Source organism: Protopterus annectens, chromosome 16.part0, assembly GCF_019279795.1.
Source record: "Protopterus annectens isolate FY-2018-M chromosome 16.part0, PAN1.0, whole genome shotgun sequence".
Lineage (NCBI taxonomy): Eukaryota > Metazoa > Chordata > Ceratodontiformes > Protopteridae > Protopterus > Protopterus annectens.
The window spans coordinates 143846861-143869394 of record NC_056750.1 but is presented as its reverse complement, the minus strand read 5'-3'; the positions used below and the strand labels follow the sequence as shown (position 1 = coordinate 143869394).

The 22534-nt window shown below is 38.9% G+C and overlaps 1 protein-coding gene across 1 annotated transcript in view; it reads right to left on the bottom strand.

Annotated features, from left to right (window-relative positions):
* Positions 1-7643, bottom strand: part of LIG3 (DNA ligase 3) — a 1243614-nt gene extending 1235971 nt beyond the window's left edge. Inside the window, exons 1-2 of the mRNA XM_044058542.1 lie at positions 7074-7643; positions 3681-3698 (exon numbers count right to left, since the gene is read on the bottom strand). Coding sequence (XP_043914477.1) covers positions 3681-3698; positions 7074-7605 — 550 coding nt within the window. The 5' untranslated portion in view covers positions 7606-7643. The remainder of the gene's footprint in view (positions 1-3680; positions 3699-7073) is intronic.
* Positions 7644-22534: the final 14891 nt, after the last annotated feature.

Here is a 22534-nt window from a genome sequence, read left to right as displayed (position 1 = left end):
CCTCTTTCCAAGAGTATGATTACAGAACTGTTGTGAGTCGGGGGGGGGGGGTATGGAGAGGGCCCCTCCACAACAGCGGAGATTGCAGGAAGCCTCCGTACACTCATGCCATTAAGGTAATGCATTTCATCAGTTTTCCTGTAAAAGTCCCTGCTTTGCAAATTAATCAAACTACTGTAATATTCAAAAATCAGGTGTAGGAAGAGGCAACCACCAAACGTTGAATATACCAGTCTTTCAAGTAAAACAGATAGTCTTTTAATTTAGTGCACTGTGTTTTACTTAAAAGACTGACTTATTCAACGCTTGGTGGTTGCCTCTTCCAACTCCTGATTTTGGATTTATTATTTATATCGTTCTAGTGGAGAGGCATTTACTCCTGTGGGTGTGTATTCCTTTACTCTTATTATCTTCGTTGTAATATTCAGTTTGTTTAGGTTTTGACATGCTGGGATTAGAAAGTTCTTTTTTAGGAACCGGAAGGTCATCACGTTTAAGGCGAACCATTAAAAATACTTGGAAAACCACCTCCAGACACCTACACAACAAGATGCATCCTTTATTCCCTGTGGCAGCTTGCCATCATGATGGATCTCACAGCATATATTCATTGCAAAATTATGAACCTTTTCAGACTTTTAAAATGTGATTATTTATTTATAAAGAAAAGCTTTCATTTCACAGCCTACTCAGGGATGCAGCCAAAAAATATGAAATACATTTTCTGCTTTTTAAAGAAAAAGTACAAATTAGCATTCACTGATGTGGCTCGGCTGGCACACAGAAAATGGGTTGTGAAAGCTTAAGTGCAAACCTTTTTGTCAAACTTTCCTTTCACTGAAGAGTGAAAGACAGTACAAATGACTGAAAATCAGCTTACAGAACTTTATTGGCTTTGCCACACTGAGATTGCGGTCCAATGGGGAACCAGGAATTTGCCCTTTCCCTACTATTGTCCGATCTCACAACTAGTATATATACTTAGCAGTGATTTGGGAGGAATTGATGTTTTTTTGCTTTGACCATTTTACATTGATGATTTAAGTGTCTACATTTTTGTACACTGACAAATGTTTAGGCTTCTATGGAAAGCTGCCCAAGAACAAAGAATGGACTGACTAAACAGGTTTCATCTGAACATGCAAGAATATGTCCACCATAGTTTATTAACGTTTTGTAGCACAAATGCAATCTGTGTGAAAAGCAGAACAGTGTGTGCACAATTCAAAAAAGGTGAAATCGTGTACCACAGCTCTGTCACTAATCAGCAATGAAAACAGGCACAACAGCAAACATTTAGGTTCAGCTCCATTCCAAAAAAACTGTATAGCCAAACATACCTTTATATTGACACAGCAAGAATTAAACGGCCCTGAAGCCAACCTCTGGGCACATCAAGGTTCAGCACAGAACTATGGCCTGTTGATATAGCAGAACATCCATCAGCAGTTCACCAAAATATGACAAGGTGCACTACAGTTCACAAATATACAGCAAAGAAAAGAAATGCAGTAGGGGGAGGCGAGTGTGTCCATCAACCAATGTTAGCTAGTGTTGAACTGTGCACTCATAACATACAGCTGGATGTAGGAGTGGGATTGTGCACCCAATGACACACCACACAACTATGTTGTTACCACAGTAGCAGTCTCAACAGTGTTGGATTGTGCAATGCCAGATATTGTATAACAGGTGCAACAGCATACTTCTGCATACCCATGATCCCAGTTAAGTGGGTAAACACAATGCCAGATATTCTATAACAGGTGCAACAGCATACTTCTGCATACCCATGATCCCAGTTAAGTGGATAAACACACTTTTTTTAGTAGGTTCAAGCTCCCCAGAGGTCCTGGATGCCAATTACTACAATCCTACGGCTTCCTCCCAAGTAGAAGACTTCTGGTAGAACTCCTCCAAAGCAGTTCCCAGCATGGCAAGCCATTATCAGACACTCATTCCCATCACTCCCTGGCTAGGTAATTCAGTGGCTGGGCTGCTTTTTATTTAAAGTTATTTTTGGTGTCTTCTATTGTTTTCAAAAGGTCTGCAGTCATGATTTGTTTCAAACTATATACACACACACACACACACACACACACACACACACACACACACACACACACACACACACGTCTGTCTGTGTGTGTGTGTATTTTAATGAATTAATCTCCGGGCAGTTGCTTTAAGAGTGCATTTTTTACTGTTCTTTTTTAACTGGTTGGGAGGAGTTCTTCAAGAACGGGTTTTCTCCCCCTTCCCTTTTCTTTTCTTCTTTTAACCGCACAACTTCCTTTAGGGCTTTACAGATAGAAAGTCAGGAGAGTAAGGGTGGTGGTAGAGAGAGAGTGTTAGGGCCTGTCTGCATCTGATTAGTTAATTTAGGGCTGGTCTATATCTGATTACCTCATGCAGGCATTTTTTTTTTTTAATTTTTAAGATATTGGTTAGGTTGGGTGCTGCATTAACTCATTATAGCCGAATGTGCCTCCAGGCATTTCTGCAGTTACCACCTACTGTGCCTCTATGTGTCAAATATTGTCTGTTTGTATTTGCATTAATAATTCCAAAACCATGCTACATACAAGGTATCAGAATATTTTATCTTGAAACATACATGATGGCAAGCACAAGCTATACACTCAAAAGATGTGTACTGGAAGGAATGAGTTAAAAGACATGAGGACTTGTGAATTTTAGTTCCTGAAGAGACACGTGTTATGGACTACAGGCATGGCACTCTGCAGTGCTTGGAAACTGGTAGGTACCTGCAGACAAGCTGATCAGCTCCTTGGAATCCTTTCTACAAGGTAATTCCTGGACTACCTAAAGGGATTTACTTTCAAAAAGACTGATTCATGTATAAAGACTGAATATGAGTTTTATTATTATATTTAATTATTGTTTTATGTACTGTGTTCAGCTCTGGCACTGGGTACAGTGACTGGGAGAAGCAAGGTCAAGAAATGTTTAAATTACTTGAATGCTAATATTTTACTATAAACAAAAATATTTTTGCTTTTACATTTTTATTTTTTAGGTTTCTAGTTCCAATTTGCGGTTTGAAACACAGAGAACTGTAGAATGTGCGGTTTGAGTTGGCACACTAGCAGTGATTCACTGTGTGTTTTTGTCTCTTCTCCACAATTGTGTTTAAGTTGGTCAGCAAAAGAAGAATACCCTCCAGAGCTTGAATAAGCAACTCTGATATCATGTAAAGTCCCCTAAATCTATTTATGAAACTAAATAAGCATCCCCAGCTAAGGATAATCTTAAGGCATTCTTCAGCTGCATCTGAAATCTAAAAGGGAATGCCCAACTATGTGGCGAACTCGTACTGGACAGTAGCTGTTATACTGAACCTGAGGAAATTCCCAACCTGCTAGCTGACAGTCATACCCCAAAGTATACCTGACACCAGTCTTCTACCCAATATCTCCAAAGAGCACGTCATATATGTGCTCTCTAAGGCCAAAAACATGGCCTCTATGGGATCAGATAACATCCCCGGTTGCTTACTAAACAATCTAAAACAAGACCTAGCAGAACCACTTGGCACACTCTAACCTCAGCATGAGGACTAGCTTTGTTCTAGCAGAGTGGAGAATAGCAACAGTAATCCCCTTGCACAAAGGGGGTCCAGCAACCGACCCAGAAAACTATAGACCCATAAGCCTAACTGGCCTTATCTGCAAGGGCTTAGAAAGAATCATCATGGACATTGGGACCTTGTCACCAAGGACATAGACAACCCGCAAACACTGGACTCGACTCAGTTTGCCTTAGTTAAAGGTAGATCCTGCTTACTGAACCTGGTGGACTTCAAGAACGTCACCACAGTCCTGGATGAAGGCAAAACAGTACATACTGCCTATCTTGACTTAGCCACGGCTTTTGACACAATCCCCCAACTCAGGTATCACTGAGAAATTCTCCCAGCTGGAGATTACTCCATTTGCCATTAGATGGGTAGCCAGCTGTCTCACTGACAGAATGCATATGGTCAAAGTTGCGGATTCCACCTCTACCAGTTACCAGTGGTGTACCACAAGGATCTTTGCTGGGCCATCTACTGTTTGGAATCTATTTCTCTGAAATCTAGGTGAAAGTAGATGGCCTTTGACTTACCAGCTTCACTGATAATTGCAAACTGGGTGCAATCATCAAGTCCCCAAACAATGTTAACATATTACAAAAGGGGCTAACGCAAACAAATGATTGGTGCCAAAGACACGGACTAAAAACCTAAATGCAAAAAAAGTGCATTATTATCCCTTTTGGCAAAGAGGAAGTCCCTACAATTTACAATAATGACAGCACCCCCTTAAGCTCAAACCCAGTGGTGCAAGACTTGGGAACATAGATTGATAGCAATCTAAACTTCGATAAGCATGGGTCCACAGTGGTAAAGAAAGCCTTATTCATTGCGCAACTCGTAAGTAAAGGCATCAGGTCGAAGACGAAGGATGTTATAACTCCTCTGTACTCAACCCTCATCAGACAACTAATAGAGTACAATGCTGCCTTTTGCATGTACCTCACCAGAAACCTGCAGCAGCTGGAGAGACCACAGAGGCTTCTCATCAAGAAAATTCAGAATCTCCAAAACATAACCTACATGGAAGGACTGAAAGCCCTGTCACTGTACTCTGTATCCTACAGGCTGTGCCTGGCCTACAGAGTAGTCTCTGACCCTGCTCTAATGGAAATGTTGCACATCTGCAAATCAAACAGGACAGCAGTCACTGACTCTAGGGATCTCTACCTAGCCTGTGACATTAACAAAACATGCTGGAGAGATAAATATATATCCCAGATATCGACTTTCCTCTGGAATAAACTCCCAAGTCACAGGAAGCAGAGCTCCTCAATAACTCTGTTCAAGCGCAATCTAGACAACTGGATGGAAGACTGCAAATTCACGCTGGGGTGGACCTATGTCTCTCATGGACAGGAGCAGTCTGTATTGATCATAGACTCGCTCTGCAAATAACAACCATCTAACCAAGGTTAATTACAGAACACGGGTATAACATGGCTAGCCTTGTAAAGGCCCTAGGGCCATTAGCCAAGTAATCACCCTCCTATGAACCTATAGCTATGGAGTTAGTATGCATGTTTATATGCATACATACATATGCTCCTAAGTCACTGCACCCAGACAGGATAACAATCTTGTAGTTGCCCATATGGAGGTGTAAAACCTTTGGCGTTCCACTGTGGGGGATACGCACAAAGACACAGCTGAGCTCTCCACTAGTGTCTCACAGGAACTTGCCAGGAGGGTTGACTACCAACACCCGAATGTTCCATTCATTCCAATATCACAGGAACTAAACATTTCCAGGCTGGGTGAAAGCCCGACATCCCATTCATTCATACTCAGGAATCCTAATCAGCCAGTGTGTTCCCTGATGAGAGTCAGGTGGTATGGAATGGCCAGTCTGCTAGTCCTGGAAGGTGATGTACCTTCTTCCAATGGCTCCTCCAAGCCTGCCATTGCTTTCCCTTCAGGGGAAGCATAGCTCCACACAATGGATTCTCCCTGGCTTTACAGGTGCAAAGCACCATCACATCAGTGGGATGGATGGCCTAAGCTCCACTGGGTGACAGCTACTGCATGCAAAGTGTCGCCGCCACTGCCACCCCATAACGGGTGAACCAGCACTGCCAGCTCATTGTTATCTGCCCCAATCAACTCATACAGGCATCTACTTGAAATTAGGCTGCCTGAGGGGTAGTATGGACTTTATCCCTCTGCACGACAGAGCTAGCTGAGCAATTGAAAAAAACAACAGTTCATCTCACGGCTTGTCTTTGGGGTGTGGGAGGAAACTAGAGGCCCTGAAAAAGTGTATTAGGAAAAGGAAGAACATCTATATTCCACATCTAAATAACCCCAACCAGGAAAAGACCTGGAGAATTAAAGATACAGTTCAAAGCAGCAATCTCAGGTGAGTAGAAAACTTAACATTTTCCTGATCACATCCTTGTGCTTGTGATCACCAATTTATACCTTAACTAAACTCTTTCTACAGGCATTTCTTTTAAAATTTAGGTTTTACGACAACTACAAATTACGGAAACAGAACACCGGGCATCTGCCATCATACTCTTTCAGTTGAAAGCACTCCATAATTATTTAATCGAAAAATTACTATGTAATTTTAAGTAATTAGTTATCTGCCAGTTGCCAAACAAATATCATCAAAAATCACTCCCTCATGTTCAGCATTGATAAGACCAATTATCAAGTACAAGGCCCCATTTATGGATGTCTCCCTCACCCAACATATCAAACAATTAGAAAGATCCTAAAGGTTCTTAACCAAAATAATTGCATGTCAAAGTCCCTCAAATACAATGAGAGGCTAGAAGCTCAATCCCTTTATTCAGTATCTTATAGATTTTGAAGAGAGATCTCCGTCTTGCTTAACGAGCCCTTAGAGACCTGGCTGTCCTTGATCTCCTGCATCTCCACAAGTCTAATAGCTCCACCAATACTAGAACCAGGGACCTACATCTTCACCTACAAAGAAATAAAACATTACAGAGGGCAAGGTTGACAACCCAGTACCTCTCTAAACTCTGGTATAAACTTCCCTTGCATGTTAAACAGTGCAATTCATCATATTCTTTTAAACATAACCTCAATAACTGGATGGGTATCAACAAATTTACCCAGAAATTGACTGGTATGGTCCTCTTGGAGTAAGGGGGTGCAGCCTGAGGCAGAATACTGGCAAGACGTAAATGGTCATAATACTTAATAACCTTTGAATATCTATGAATTTATGAAAGAATATGGATCCTGGCAGTAAACACAATACAGGTTCAGTTCCCTTTCATGGTAACAGCTTTATCACAACTAATTATGCAGTTTTGCAACACAGAAGTAATATGTCTGCAAACAGACTAGTAAAGTGAATGGATCTACCAACAAGACACTACACTTCCCAACATCTGCTTACTAGTCTTGTAACTGTAGATTGGTGCAATACTCAAAATCCTTTCACAGTAAATGAAATCCTGATTTCCTGTAAGCTACGTAAATAAGACTTGATGATTCTCACCTGTAATATGCTGGTTTATGAGCTCTTTCTCTGCATCCTGAAGTTGCTCCCACCCCTCCAGGTCAGTAATGTCTTCAATTTTCTTTGTGGTGGCGCGTGCTCGCTCAAGTTTTTCAAAGATGCACTTCACATGGTACCACTCTTTCATTTCACCAGATGACTCAGAGAATGGATTTGGCACCACCTTCCCAATCCGCACCACTCCCTTCATAATTTTGTCTTTGCACTTCTTACAGCCCGCCCTACCTTGCTTGGCATAATCCACACAGTATCGTTGCTCAGCCATACCAGTCTTTTTAGTACAATACAGTCTCCAAAACAGTAAAAGTGAATCACTTGGCGATGCAATGGAATAACCAGTTATGCCAGCTCTAACAAGGAACAGATACCGGTCTGCAGAAAAGACAGGACATTTCTTGTATCTGTGGCAAGGGATAATCTGCAAATGTGTAGTTCTGCAATTTGAGTCAAATCTTATCTTCCCATAAAAATACTCCAATTCTCGTACTATAGTTCGAAATAAAGTTGTCATTGAGACATCTTGAAATTAGAATGACAGCCCACCTGGAAAGGGACTGGGAGAGAAAAGAAAAACAGTATTAGCAACAAAGATTGTCATCAATAGTACACCACGCCTCCTACCATTCTGTGCTCTCATATCACACTTCGAGGCCTAATTAATATCTGCAGACAAAAAGTGCCCTTTGATGCCAGTTACACATATACACACAGCCTGCTGACTGTAAAGGAAAATGTCATATTTAATACGCTGATCTGTTGTACGGAATAGTATTCAAAAAATAATCTCATTTCAAATAAGTAAACTACTTTTCATAAACATGTCCACTTTTAACTAAACAAACTTAGTAATACTGTACTCAGATTTACACCAATATATTTCAATAGTACACTTACACTTTCTTCTGCATTAGCATTCTATGGCTGCCAGTACTGTTTAATGGGTAACAAAGTAATGTGCCATTAACAAAAGTACATCAGTCAGTTTGAGCAACTGTCTAGACAACAACTTTCAGATGAAAACAGCAGAGCACAAAACTGCAGTTACTAAATTAAGTATAAGCACACGACTCTAGTGAGTTCCAACAATTTTTTTCCCATAAAGGTCAGGAAGCTACTGTCAAGATCTTAATGAAAAAAGTAATAATAAAAAAAAAAAAAAAGTTCCCTTCTTCATTAAAATGTATCTTTTTTCCATAGGAAATGCAATAATTCTTTTACACTATAGAAATAAGGCCTACCAGATATGGAGTTAAAAAATGGTCACAGTTAGATAATACATCTGATAAAAGAAAACTTTGTGAGCTTTATTAATTTTGCCTCAAGCTGTCAACATTAAGCAGTTTCAGTAGTTCAAAAGGTAACACACATGCCTTTAAGGCTGCAAGTGTGGGTTCCATTCCTACACTAGCTGCATGGATTGATTTTCAGTATCGATACTGCAATGCAGCATAGGGGGCTGCACTCCTGAATGTGCCTCCTTTGGATAAGGCATTACACAGACACCCATTCTGCCTGAGCCGGTATTATCACTTGTAGATGTAAAAGATATTACAACAGTTATGGAAAAGAGTAGGGGTCCTTTATTTACATACAAAAATAACTCTTACTTACAAAATATTTACATATGTACAAATATATAAATATGCAAGTTTATTTACACATATTCATAATTTCCTTTACAATCATGCACTGTTGTCATCTCTGTTAGACCCCCCACTCTTTTTTTTCTGTAACTACAACCTGATTTTACTTGATATTGTTGCTAAAATCCATTTACAATTAAACATAATTTCATTTATTTTTTCATTCCATATAACCCATATAACATAAAATAGCTTTTTATCTATTCTTTTGACATATTCTTTACTTCTGTTCCTATATCTATACTTAATCATATCAGTGTTTATTTTATCCACTTATTTTAGATCTTTAAAAATCTTCTTTACATAGTTTCCCTCATAACTTTTTTACTCTTTTACATTTCAAAAACCCATGTTCTGTAGTGGTTTCTTCTTGACAATATAAACATATTCTATCACTTTTTTAGATGGCATTATGACACTGCCAGCCCAGCTATCCGGAATTTTGTAAATGATTCTATGCCATTTGTTAATATTGATATGATTTATACAGAACTTACAAAACTTCCAGAAAATAAGTTGAAATTAATTGATTTACGATGTGCTATAAAAAGTAGTTTCAATGCAGCAAGAAGACAGGATGTTCAGAGCTAGAAGTTTTTTCTATTGTGCTGGAGAGAAGGAATTACTAGATTTAAAACATAAAAGTGTTTAATTGTTTTACGACATCCAGTTCTGGGTAAACATCTGAGAGATGTGTATTTTTAACATAGAGATGTTAGTTTCTGCCAGCCTGGGAACTGAAGGCAGGTGACAAAGAGTGATGTCATCCAGGCTGACCCAGCAGTAACATTTAATATTTGATTCAAGAACTCTCTCAGAGAAAGACTGTGCATTAAGTATTTTGTCTTGGACCTAGCAAGAACATCCCACTCATCATCTGCACTTGCCTTGCTAATAGTATGTAACTAGGGTAGAATAATTACTCTAAGATATAAATAGGAATATAGTGAAGCTTAGGTTAGATGTTTTCTGTATTTGAGACTGTCCTGCAATGTTGTTTTATGTGATTCTGAACTCTGCAGTTACTGTATTGATTGAGTATTATCTTGTTCTTTTATTATTTATTATTAGCTATATTTAAACCAATCTTTGTGGTTGATATTTGTGAGACATACTTAAGCTCTTAGAGTACTTGCATATGTATTTGGTGACACTGTACAGGTCACTCCTAAATAGCCTTAGTCTTGCTCACACTTACCATTTGGATAACAGTAACATTACACAGTAGGATTGGCCACCCTTTGCAAGGGCCTTTAAAGTTGCTGATAAGTACGGGTTGGTGGCAGTGATAACTACCTTATAGTCTGGGCAGAAGGGGGCATAGCTAGTAAACCTGTGCCAGCCTTCTCCAGGTGTGTGTGTGTTTGTATATAAATCAAATCTCAAAGTGTGTGTCTGCCAGCTACTTGGGCAGGGACATGAAGCACTGGTTGGACAGAGAGGGTGCTGGGGGTCTAGGCTTGACCCCTCAGCTGAGATTTTAACCCTATAGCTGTGCCAGTGGGGAGTCTTATTGGAGATCTGGAGAAAGTGGGAGAAACCAGCCCCAGACTGACTGTAATCTCTGTACGCTCTTAAGGGAAATTGTACTTTACTGTGTGTGCACTTGTAATCCTCCCATTGTGTACGCCCCTCACTGTTGCCAGTGGTGATGACTGAGGCTCCTTGATTACTGGGCCAGTGCAGGGGCATCACATGCATAATCCTTTTACTGGCAATTTATCTATTACCAGTCTCCACAAAAATTATTTTGACATTCTACTTTCTGATTACACCATTTGCTTCTTATTTTTATATCTTTATTTTTTTTTTATCTGCTAAAACATTACTATGTACGAAATCCATCATAAAAATCTATCATTATATTCTTATACCATACTTCTTTTTTCTATACCATCAATTCTTTTCCACAAAAATAATATTTTTTCTTGGTAACATTTTATTTCTTCATTTATATACTCTTTCACCATAACCCAAAATTTATCAAACATATTTATACATTTTTACTACTAATCTCTCATCTTATTCATTTATCCACTTTAACACTCTATAGACATTTAATGAAGCAGCATGTACCACTGGGTTAATTAATCCTAAACCTCCTTCTTCATTATTTATATATAAAATTCCTATTTTTATTGGGTTTACTCTAGAACCCCACAGAAATGAAAAAAAAAATATCTGCAATAATTCATTTTCAAATACTGTTGGCAACAAAAATACACTTGCCAAGTACGCTGTTATAACAATTAGTACTGAATTTACCAAATAAACCATTTTTCTGAATAATAATTTATATGTTCTCCAGAAACGACATGCTCTTTACTTCTGTTTTTCCACTGAATTCTACTTGCATCTTTAGTCACAAATTGTATACCTAACACAGAAATTTCATTCATTGTAAAATATATACTTCCACTCTTTACTACATCATCCAAACCTTTACTTATCTCTTTAAGGCCACCCCTATCATCTCTGCACACTCATTTGGGCAAATTACTTATTTTAATCAAATTTTGTTTTTCGAAATTACTAAAATGTTATCTGCATTTAACAGCACTGGACAATTATTAACCCTTCAGGTGTTATATACCCTGCCTCCTCCTTTATTTCACATACTATCACATTCATAACTAATGCAAAAAGAATATATAGCTCATTGGACATGCCTGTCTGGCACCATTTTCCATATGTACCTCTTGGCTTAACCAGTCATTTACAAGTATTTTTTACTTTATTACTATTATTGTTATTACACTGACATACATAATTTCCTAACTTTTTCACTGATATGTTTCATTATTACCCATAAGATTTCATGTCCAATTATGTCAAATATCTTATTAAAGGTTTCCTATTAGGATTTTTTATTCTCTTCTATCCAGAACATCATCCACAATGTCTCTATTATTAATGATTCTTTTTTCCAAACACCTTTACTGAATTATCATTTGTGACATAGGCAAATTTATCAAACTACATCAACATAACATAGATACTTCATATATATTGCTATATATCATATAACTTAAGCAACATTACATACATTATTCAATTCCTGCCTTTTTTAAACAAGAAACATCTTTACTAAAACATCACTTACTACACAGGCTATCATACATTTATATAAATGAAAACAACACGCTCCTAGGTGCAAACATTTTCCATCACTACTAATCTACCCAATCTTTCTCACTCAAATATTACATAGCTCATAAGTCCTGCCACCTTTTAAACCTCATTCCTCCCTTGTATTCAGTCATTAATAATTCTTGACAACCCTTACTCTTTATACTATATATGCTTTCATATTTTCCATTTTAGTCTCAAATCTCTTGCATTACTTTCATAATGCTCTTAAAATCATTATTATTTAATACTATTTGTCTCCATTTTTTAATTCTCTTCTATCCTCCTCCTTCCACATGAACTTAAGTATCCACTACATAATTATTTAGACATAAAACCTTCATTTAACCATTCATGCAAAATCTTTAAAAAATATTTTTTGCTAGTCCCTAAAATCGTTATACATTTCATACTATTCCATCTGGGCCTGCAGCCAAATGCATATTTACTTGTCTTAATGCTTTAACTTTTTTACAGAAATTTCCTTTGCCAACTTTCTCTTTTTCTCTGTTAGCTTTTTTTTTTTTTTTTACTTTCCATGTTTTTTCACTACATTTTTTTTCTTTAAACATTTCTTGTACACGTTGTACTGCACTAATCATCGTTTCCCAGAGTCCTATTTCTCCTTTTACATTTTTTATTTCTCTCAATACACTACCATCCTCCTTTATCTACTTAAGTAACTCCGGACTTCTCTTTTTCCTTGCAAAAATATATTTACTCATATAACACTTATTATATTTTTTCTTGATTTTTCCAAGAAAAAAAAAAGAATTATATGAAAACAAAGTACTATCATTATGTTCTAAATCTTCCAATGCATCTTTATATGTTCTTTAATATTTTCTCTCTCTAGTGTCGCATCGTATTGCTACTCTAAGAAACATTTATATTTTTTCTAAAATAAACTTCTACCATTCAGACCAGTTTTTATAAAATGTTCTCATAATAATATGATTTTTATATAGCTGTATTACTAATCTCTTTCCTTCTTCATTCTATGCTTTCTCATTTATCCTTTATTTATTCCTTTGCCAATTTTTATAATTCCTTTTCTTTTAGCCATATTGCAAGATTATCAGAAAATCCTGTTTCAACTACCACTCATTCTCCTACAACTAAACCTTCTGACATTATAAAATAATCTATCTAGTTCAGTTCTATACATACTCCTTTTGTAAGTCCATGATTTTTGTCCCAAAGTTTTCACTTACCACATAATTTCCTTTCTTTCTATACTTGCCTCTTAAATCATAATTAAACTCTCATTACAATATTCATATTTATTACTACATAGTCTAAAATCCGATGAAATAAGTTTTCCTGTCCTTTACAATTAGTATATCCATATAGGTTCATAAATTCACAGGATGATACTAGGCTACTGGCCTGGAGACCCTTATAAGCCTAGTCAAGAATTTTGCCCATGTTCCTTCAAAGTCAGCACCTGTTTCCCCTGTCTAGCAGGGATACAGGTGGGATCCCAGGGGTATATTTTCTGTTACCCATCCAGTCATCCAGGTTCCTCTTAAAAAGGGTTAGAGAGGTACTCTGACATGGAGAGGAAGTCTATTCCACAGACGGAGGAGTCTTTGGGACATAAATCTATCCCACTAACAAGTTCTATTTATGTCAGAGACTAGGTTAAGGCCTTGCGTGCAGGCTGTATAAGTGGAGTTTGTCTTACGGATATGCAGCAGCTTCATCAAGGCTGGGTCTGAAATGGCCTTGTATGTTAGACACAGGTCACCTCTCAGCAGTCTGCATGAGACTGGGTACAGGGACAGGGCTTTTAGCCGATCTTTAGAGGATAGGTGTTTGAGACCCTGGATTTTCATGGTCAGGAACCTCTGTGGTCTCACCAACTGCTGCATGTGCTTGGCAAGGTACACACTGAAAGGGGCACTGTACTCAATAATGGGTCAGATAAGGGAGGAGTACAGAGATGTTGTGACCTCCTTGTTCCTGGATGAAATACCCTTATTTATAAGTTGGGCCATGTAGAAAGCCTTCCGTACAACGGAGGCAACGTGGTAGTCAAAAGTCAGGTTGCTATCAACCTGGGTGCCCAAGTCCCCCACTACTGATTACATGCTTAGTACGTTATTAATGTGATAATTAGTGGGGATGATATTTTCTCCAAAGGGGATAATGATGCATTTTTGGCATTCAGTTTGAGGCCATGCTTCTGGCACCAGTCATTAGTTTGGGTAAGGCCCTCTTCGAGGATATTCACATCACTAGGGGAATTTAAGACACCACTCATTTTGCAGTCATCTGCAAACTTGGTAAGCCACAGACCACTGGTTTTGGCTTGCACCTCAGAAAAGTATATCCCAAATAGCAGAGGCCCCAACACCGATCCTTGGGGTACACCGCTCAATATGGGTCTACTACTAGAGGTGGCTTCCCCTACTTTGACCGAGAGAGTTCTATCAGTGAGCCAGTTAGCTACCCATCTGGTAACATACAGGTTGACACCTTGCTGGGAGAGTTTATCTATTATGCCAAAGTGGGGAGTAGTGTCAAAGGCTTTGGGTAGGTCAAAACAGGCAGTGTGCACAGTCTTCCCCTCATCCATGGCTTTAGTGACTGTTTCAAAGAAGTCAACCAAGTTTAACAGGCATGATCTCCCTTTGACAAAACAAAACTGTGTGGGGTCAAGCATTTGGAGGTTGCCAATGCCCTTGTTTATAAGGTACATGATAATGTGTTCCATGGCTTTTAGATCAGGCTAGCTAGGCTGATGGGCCTATAATTGCCTGGGTCAGTGGACACTCCATCTTTGTGTAGAGGAATGACAGTGGCTGTCCTCCATTCAGCTAACTTTATAATTCTATATACTTGCTCTTTCCATGTTAAATCTACGATTGCTTAAGTAACATCTAGTATCTTTACTGCAATTCTACAGAATAAGGCTCTTCCCCAACATCTCTTATTTCCCAAATTCCAGATTATCTTGCCTCCCATAGGATCTCTCTTTGTAATCTTTCTTCATTTGTTAAAAATCCTGTGTCTTCTAATATAATTACGTCTACATCATATATATATTACACCACTCCAAAATTTCTATTCTTCTTACTATATTCTTGATACTGTTCACGTTTACAGAAATCACCCTAACATTTTAATTTTCCCTTTTCCTTGGATTCATGGTTTCATAAGTTCATAGCCAATTACTAGGCTAGCTTTCTTAATGCGCCATTCTAAGCCTAACAAATTTCCTTCCCAAAGGTGAGCATCAAACATTGTACCCTGTGTCTGTGAGTCATACACTGAGCCCCAACCTTTAGCTGTATGTATTCTTTTTAATTAATTTCCAATTTTTTTCTTTTGTACTTATCCCTTTAAATTTTATTTTTCTTTTAACCTTTTACCAACAGAATTCTTTTTTCCCCCTTTTACTATCTCCCAATTTATGTCTTCTTTATGGGTCTATGTTTAGCCGTCTAATAACATTTCCATCAAACAGCTAAACATTGAACCGTAACCATCAGTTGTCTTGTCTATTTTTTCTTCTATTTCTACTACTACTAAAATTTCTTCTCTTTGTTCATTTTTTTTCTCTTTTTCCTTACTGTTATTTTCATTTTTGCAATCCATCCATATATATCCAATTTTTGTTACATTTCCTCACAACTATAACATTTTCTTTTATCATGGTTACTTATTAAATGTCCTTTTCCACAAAGAAAAAGAAGAAAAAAACATGTTTAGGTTGCCCCCAGTGTTTTACAACATCCATCTTCTCCTCCATATTTACCATGCTTCATATATGCATAATTTTTTCGCTATTTTTAACACAAAATTACAATCCCAGCCACCGGTATATAAACCACTTTTGTCAACCTGTTTCAGTGCCTAGTACTTCTTTACATAAAACTTACAAATGTCCTTTCAAAGTCTCTCTTTCTACCACTGTTCGAACTTGTACATGAATCTACTCTCCCTGTTAAATGCTTTTATCACATAAAGATTCCATGGGTTACAGTCTTTCTTTTTCCATATTCTCCAAGAAAAACATTTCATTGAAAAAACAAACAGTCTCAAATATAATGTCACAAAATGTCTCTGTCAATAAGAATAAATATTCTTACTCCATGTACTTTATACCCAAAGGAGCTATTAAAACGTGTCTCCCACTTCATACCTGTCCATTTTATAGTCTGCTTTACTTCGAATCTTTACCACATACTTCTGTTTTTCATTTTTTTCTGCCTTCTTTTTTGCTACTCCACTTTTGCTGCATACGTTTTCTTTTCCATCTCACCACTATTCTTCAGGACTGTCTCTGCATTCTCCTTTTGTATTTTCTCCATAATGTCCCACCAGGAAACATCTCCTTAATTTTCTAGCTCATTCTGTACCACCATTTCTTTAAGTAAATCATTCCTCAACCCTCCCGACTCATATCCATCAAACAAGTTTCTTGGAAACATTTCCTCAGAATCCTGTAGAAGCTCTTTCAGAGTTCTGTCTTAATAATTTACTGCTGTACGTTACCTTTTATTTAAATTAAGAGGGGATACATAAATCAGATATGTGGCACAAAAAGCGGGAGCCTTAACAGCAATCTAGGTGAATGGAGTCTGATTAGTGGACCTGATGCATAAAAGGTCTGCCAAAGTAACATTTTGCTAGTTCACCTGTCATGGGATGAGAGTTTTTTTTATTTTTCAGGACTACAGTCCTCTGTGGGGACCAAGAACTCTAGCCCTGCACCAAAAGTTAAGCAATACACCTGGCAGTTCATCGACAGCTGGGGAAGCTGTGTTTATGAACTCAGTTGGTAATGTCTAGAACTCTCTTCCTACAGAACTAACCTGACAACCCTCTCCAACTCAATTAAAAAAAAACGTCATCAATACTTCACTATGCAATGGGTCTGTACTTGCTCTACCTCTGACTAATCCCCACACTTTTTTACTCTGCATCCAATTAGGGTCTCCTAGCAGTGTTTCTGCATCCTAACCTAATTACTCTGTACAAACATGCTGTTTAAGTGAAATCTAGAATGTATTTTATGTAACCTATAAAGAGACACACAAATATAAATGAACTTTTTGAATGTTGGGCTGGGAACTTGGAAGGTGACCCACAAATATATTATATGTATAACCTCTATCTTGAATTATACTAATAGTGGAACGGTTTCAATATGTAAATATGTAACAATTTATCTGGATTGTATTTCTCTATTGTATTTTACATTGTATTATGCTGTTCTGTCTTATGTCTTCTGTATGGAGCTTTTCTCCCCGGGCCTCCACTGAAAATGGACATATATCCAGTCGGACCTTCCCGGTTAACAAATGCAAAATAAAATAAAATAAAATAAATAAATAAATAAAGATCCTATTTTGCATATTGTTCACAGAACCCTCAGCATGCCCAGCACACTGGGTAAGGCATAAACAAAACAGTTCACCACATCTGTTAGGATGGTGTTATATTAGGTTGCCTGATATCCTTTATGCCCACTCCCCAAACATAGTCTCTAATTTTCTTGTTAAGGCTGGGACCTGGTCTCTGATATGCCATCAGAAGACCAAGGAAAGGTCTGAGACATGGTCAACATCAAGTATCAGAAGAAATACTTGATGTTATTTGTCTTTGGGCTTTTCCCGGTAAGGGGTCGCCACAGCGGAACTTCGGTCCACTAATGACTGGCAGTAGATTTTTACGAAACGCCGAGGTACCAGTTCGACACCCAACCTTCAACGAAAACACGCCCATTTACGCACGCATGTCTTTCGAATGCTACCCAACCGCAGGGAGGACATGCAGACTCCACACAGAAGGCACTCCCAAGCCAAGCCAAGAATCGAACGGGAGAACCTCTTGCTGTGAGGTAACAACGCTACCGCCGTACCACCACGGCATATAGAAGAAATACTTGATAAATGTCCTAAATAACAATAAAATGAAAGGAATAGATGGCATTAGTAATAGGTGTGAAAGAATTAGAGTATAACCTACTTGGACCACTGATAATGCTGTTTAACTGAAGCCTATGGTCAGGTCTGATTTCTGATAACTTGAATTCGGCTACAACCAGCTTCGGTTACTAAAAAAGATAAGCTACAGTTGTGAAAGAACTTACCATAACAGTAGATGATGTACTTGTCACTGTTGCAGTGTTTCTTACTATAGGGGTATCCTGCCAAGGATGGACATACATCCGGGCCAGCATACCAAAGCCTGGGTCCTTCCATGCACCATATATCAGATTCACTTCCCACTTCCAAAGCATAAGGTACATAAGTAACGTACGAGAGCAAGACCCTAATTGCCCCAGAAGTACAGAAGCAGCAAATGAAGAAAAAAAGGAACATGGTACATGTATATCCAGAAGAAAGAAAAAAAAAAAGTCCCCTCAGTCAGAGGAAAAAGAGGAAAAAAGAAACAAACAGAGGGAATAAAGGTGGGACGGAATACTGCAACAGTGGCAAGTAGAACATCTACTGTTATCAAAGTTCTTACATGAGTATACTATGTCCTTTCTTAGTCACTGTTGCAGTATTCCTTACTATACAGAGTGTGAAAGCTACTGCAGAGAATGGGAGAATGAAGAAGGAACTGATGATCAATCCAAAAAATATGGAGGATGCACCTAGCAAAACCTGCTCTAGCTCTTGAAACACAACCATTGTGTACTGCTTCATAAAAGTATGCAGAGGAGACAGAGTAAAAACTCTCAGAATGGATCTTGTAACCAGTCCCTTAAAAACGTTCCAGAAGATGCAACTGCACTAGCAGAAGGAGCTCAAACAGAAGTAGGTAGCCATTTGCCATGAAGACAAATAAATCACTTTGGATATCCATGAAGAAATGGTTTGTCTGGAGACTGCCAAACTCAACTGTCATCCCTAAACAGCATCAAAATGTTGCTCATACTTTCTAATATCTTTAGTCTTATCTTGACAGTATCCGAGATATCTATGCAAATCTGAAGAATGAAGAATCTTCTCTCGTATTTTGTGGAGAAGGAAAGAAAGGAAGAAGAACCATAGTCTGATTTAAAGACATATCACCAAAGACCTTAGAACCAATCCTACTTTTTATGTTTAAGAGACACCCTTATCTCTGTGGAAAACTAGAAAAAGGAGGATTGTCACAGGAGCCTTATGTTCAGACACTTTTGAAAGACTTTAATGCCACCAACAAGATAGTTTTCTAGGTATACATTTTCAAAGTGGAAGTGGCTGTGGGTTCAAAACGTGGCAGTTAACTTTAAGAGCATAGTTCAGGTTCCAAAAATGAGAAATGGGTTTTCTCATAAGCCTAATATGAAGGACATCTTAAGAAAGTGGTGGATCCAGAGGCAGAAAGACAGAAATGGTAGACAAAGGAGCTTTAAAAAGAGATGATGCCAGACCAGAATCTAATAAGTTTCAGAGAGATGAAAAAAATAAGAATATCTACTAAAAGACAATCCTGTTCATTTGTTGCGATACCAAAAAGAAAATCTCTTTCACTTAGCAACATAATATTTTTTAGTAGTGGGTTTTCTTGTCCTCTGCAAAACCCGAAATGCATACTCATAAAACTGGTACCTAAAAGGAATCAAAGCCCTATCAACCAAAGTGTAAATTGTAGGATGAGATGATGTGAGTGAATTAGGCAGCCACTGTCCTGAGGGAGTCAAGCCATCCTGTCAGGGATCTTGTGATGATCACTCTGAGCCCGGTGAAAATGAAGGTGAAACCAATACAGTTTGGGCCAAAAGGGAGTCACCAACAAGATTTTGGGCCTGTCCAACATGCTCTTGTGTAGGAACTTTGGCAACAGAGAAAGAGGGGGAAATGCATCCAGGAACATCCCTCTTCAAGAGGGAGACATGGCATCCAGTTTCCAACCTAGAGGACTTGGCATTCTGGAACAGAACTTGCGGAGTTGTCTATTATAAATGGAGGCAAATCGAATTTACTGGAGGAGTGCCCCACTAATAAGGAAAACTTCTATGTGTAACATCCATTCATGAGAATCTGCCCTGGATCTGCTGAGACTGTGTGCCACTGCATTATCTTCTGAGGGACTACAGACTGCTTGAAGAATCAAATGATGGCATATTGCAATGTTTCATGTTTGGGGGGCCAGACTGCAAAAGTGGTAAGACACCCCGCCCCCCCAGTTTGCTGATGTACCATATAACAGTGTTGTGAACAGCCAGGATCAGAGTTTCCATTCCCTTGATATTGATATGGTCTTTAACCTCCTGAGGAGATCAGTCACCCTGAACCCTGATGCTGCTGGAAAAAGACTTCCAGGTTAGAGGTCTGAATATCTGAAAAAAGCTACTTAGTTGGGGGAGACACCATAAAGGGAAGACCTGGAATTAGAGAAATCTGATCCACCAAAGAAATTCCTTCCTTAGGCAAGGCAAGACAGGAATTTGGAAGTCCAGTGGATGTCAATACTGTAGCCAAACTGTCTTCAGATACCTCTGGAATGTCCCCTTATGGAGTCTGGCAAAAGGAACCATGAGAATAGTGGATGCCATGAACCCCAAGGTTCTTAAAACTCTTATGTTAAGGTCTCTTGCAAAGGAAGAAGAAACTAAAAGATAGCCGTCAAAGAGAGGATCTTAGGAGGAGGACAAGAAAAAGCAGAAACAGTAAGCATTCAAAGCCTACAATCCAAGAAAACCTGGTTTTGAGAAAGCATCAGAACTGGCTTCTTTGCAGTTTAGGCTTCATTCTAAATCTAAAGAAGAAGCATTGTGGATTCTAAGTCCTGAAGAACAGCCTGCGAAGAGGAAACCTGAATGAAAACATCATCCAGGTAAGGAAAGAAATCTGAAAACTATTAAGCCTGCAAAACGCTATGACATGGTCTAGGTATTTTGGAAACACCCTCGGGGCTATAGAAAGACCAAATGGCAAAGCAGAAAACTGATAATGTTATGATGATAGAACCATAAAAAGTTCCTGAAGCCAGAATGAATAGAAATATGGACATATATATCCTTCAAGTACAGATAAACTAGAAAGGCATGAGGTAGAAGAATAAGAACAGAGGTTGAAGAGCCTAGATTTTGAAAGAGGGAAACTTTCAGAAAAAGTGTTGAGAAAGGAGAGGTCTAAAATAGGCCTACAAGAACCCTTCTTCCTGGGAACAAAAAAACGTCTTGGAGTAGAAGACCTGGTGCTCTGGCAAGGAGACACTGACTGAATAGCAACTTGAGCAAACAGGTCCTAAAAAAGAGGTGGAAATGAGGCAACCAGCAAGGAGGGAGGATGAGGAATACCCGAGAAGGAAGAAAGAGACTTTCACACCATGTGGTAGCCATTGGAAATTCTAGACAGAACCAATTTATCTGAGGTGATCTTCAATCAAATGGGAAAGGACAAAGAACATCTCTGAGAAAGAGGAATATGGCTGTGTGGAAGAGGAGGAAAGTCAAACATTAGCAGACTTGTCCTGTTGGGATGACTCCCTTACTGGGCCAGTAATCAAGAAGCCTGAATCCCTACCACAGACACTGGAGAGGGATGTTCACTTGGAATGAAACAAACAAATTCAAACAGATGCCCTATGAAGACCGTCTCAAAAAACTCCTGCTTTACTCAGTCGCATATCGCCTACTCAGAGGTGATCTCTGCCTGTCATACGTCAAACCCAGAGCTGTTGGACATGCTCCACTTAAAGAAATCCCAATCCCTTCGAGCTACACACTCTAGGGACCTAAACCTTGTCACCACAATAAACAGAATATGCTGGAGGGACAGATTCCTGTCCCAGAGACTTCCCATACTCTGGAACAAACTACCTATCTATATCAAACAAAGCTCCTCATTAGCACTCTTCAACAAAAATCTTGGTGACTGGATGGGAGATAGGAAATTCACCACGGGGATCACTTCTGTGGCTCTGCTCGACAGTGGCACAAGAAAATAATTTTCTTGGGTGGCGAAACTTTTTGGCTAGGTTTATATAGGCCCTAGGGCCAATAGCATAGTACCTACCTATGTTGTTGTTGTTGTGTCTTTCGGCTTTTCCTGGTTAGGGGTCGCCACAGCGGAACTCTGGTCCGCTAATGATTGGCAGTTGATTTTTACGTGCTGAGTTGCCAGCCCTAACGCACAACCTTCAACGAAGGTACGCCCATTCACGCATGTCTCCACGCAGAAGACACTCTAGCTGAGAGTCAAACTGATCAGCGTCTTACTGTGAGGCGACAACGCTACCGCAGCACCACCACCGCGGATGAACCTATGAATACAAATGGATACACTCAGTATTTCCAGATTCAGACCTCTGTGCATCAAGCACAATTTCCCTGAAGAGCACACAGGGAACACACTCATTCCGGGGTCTGGATCTCTCTGTCCCCCTCCAGGTTCCCAATAAAACTACTCACTGGCGCAGCTGTAGGGTTAGGTCCTCAGCCAGTATGTCCAAGCCAAGTCCTCCATCACCCTCTCTATGAACCCAGTGCTTCAAGTCCCTACTCCAAGTAGTTCACACACACACACACACACACACACACACACACACACACACACCGCTGTGAAAGGTTGGCATGGATTTATCTGCTGTGTCTCCTTCTGCCCAGAGTATAAGGTAGTTATCACTGCCTCCAGACATTCCACAATCAGCTACTCTAAGGCCCTTAATAAAGGGTGTCTGTGTAATATTAATACTAATACAAATGGTACTAGTTGA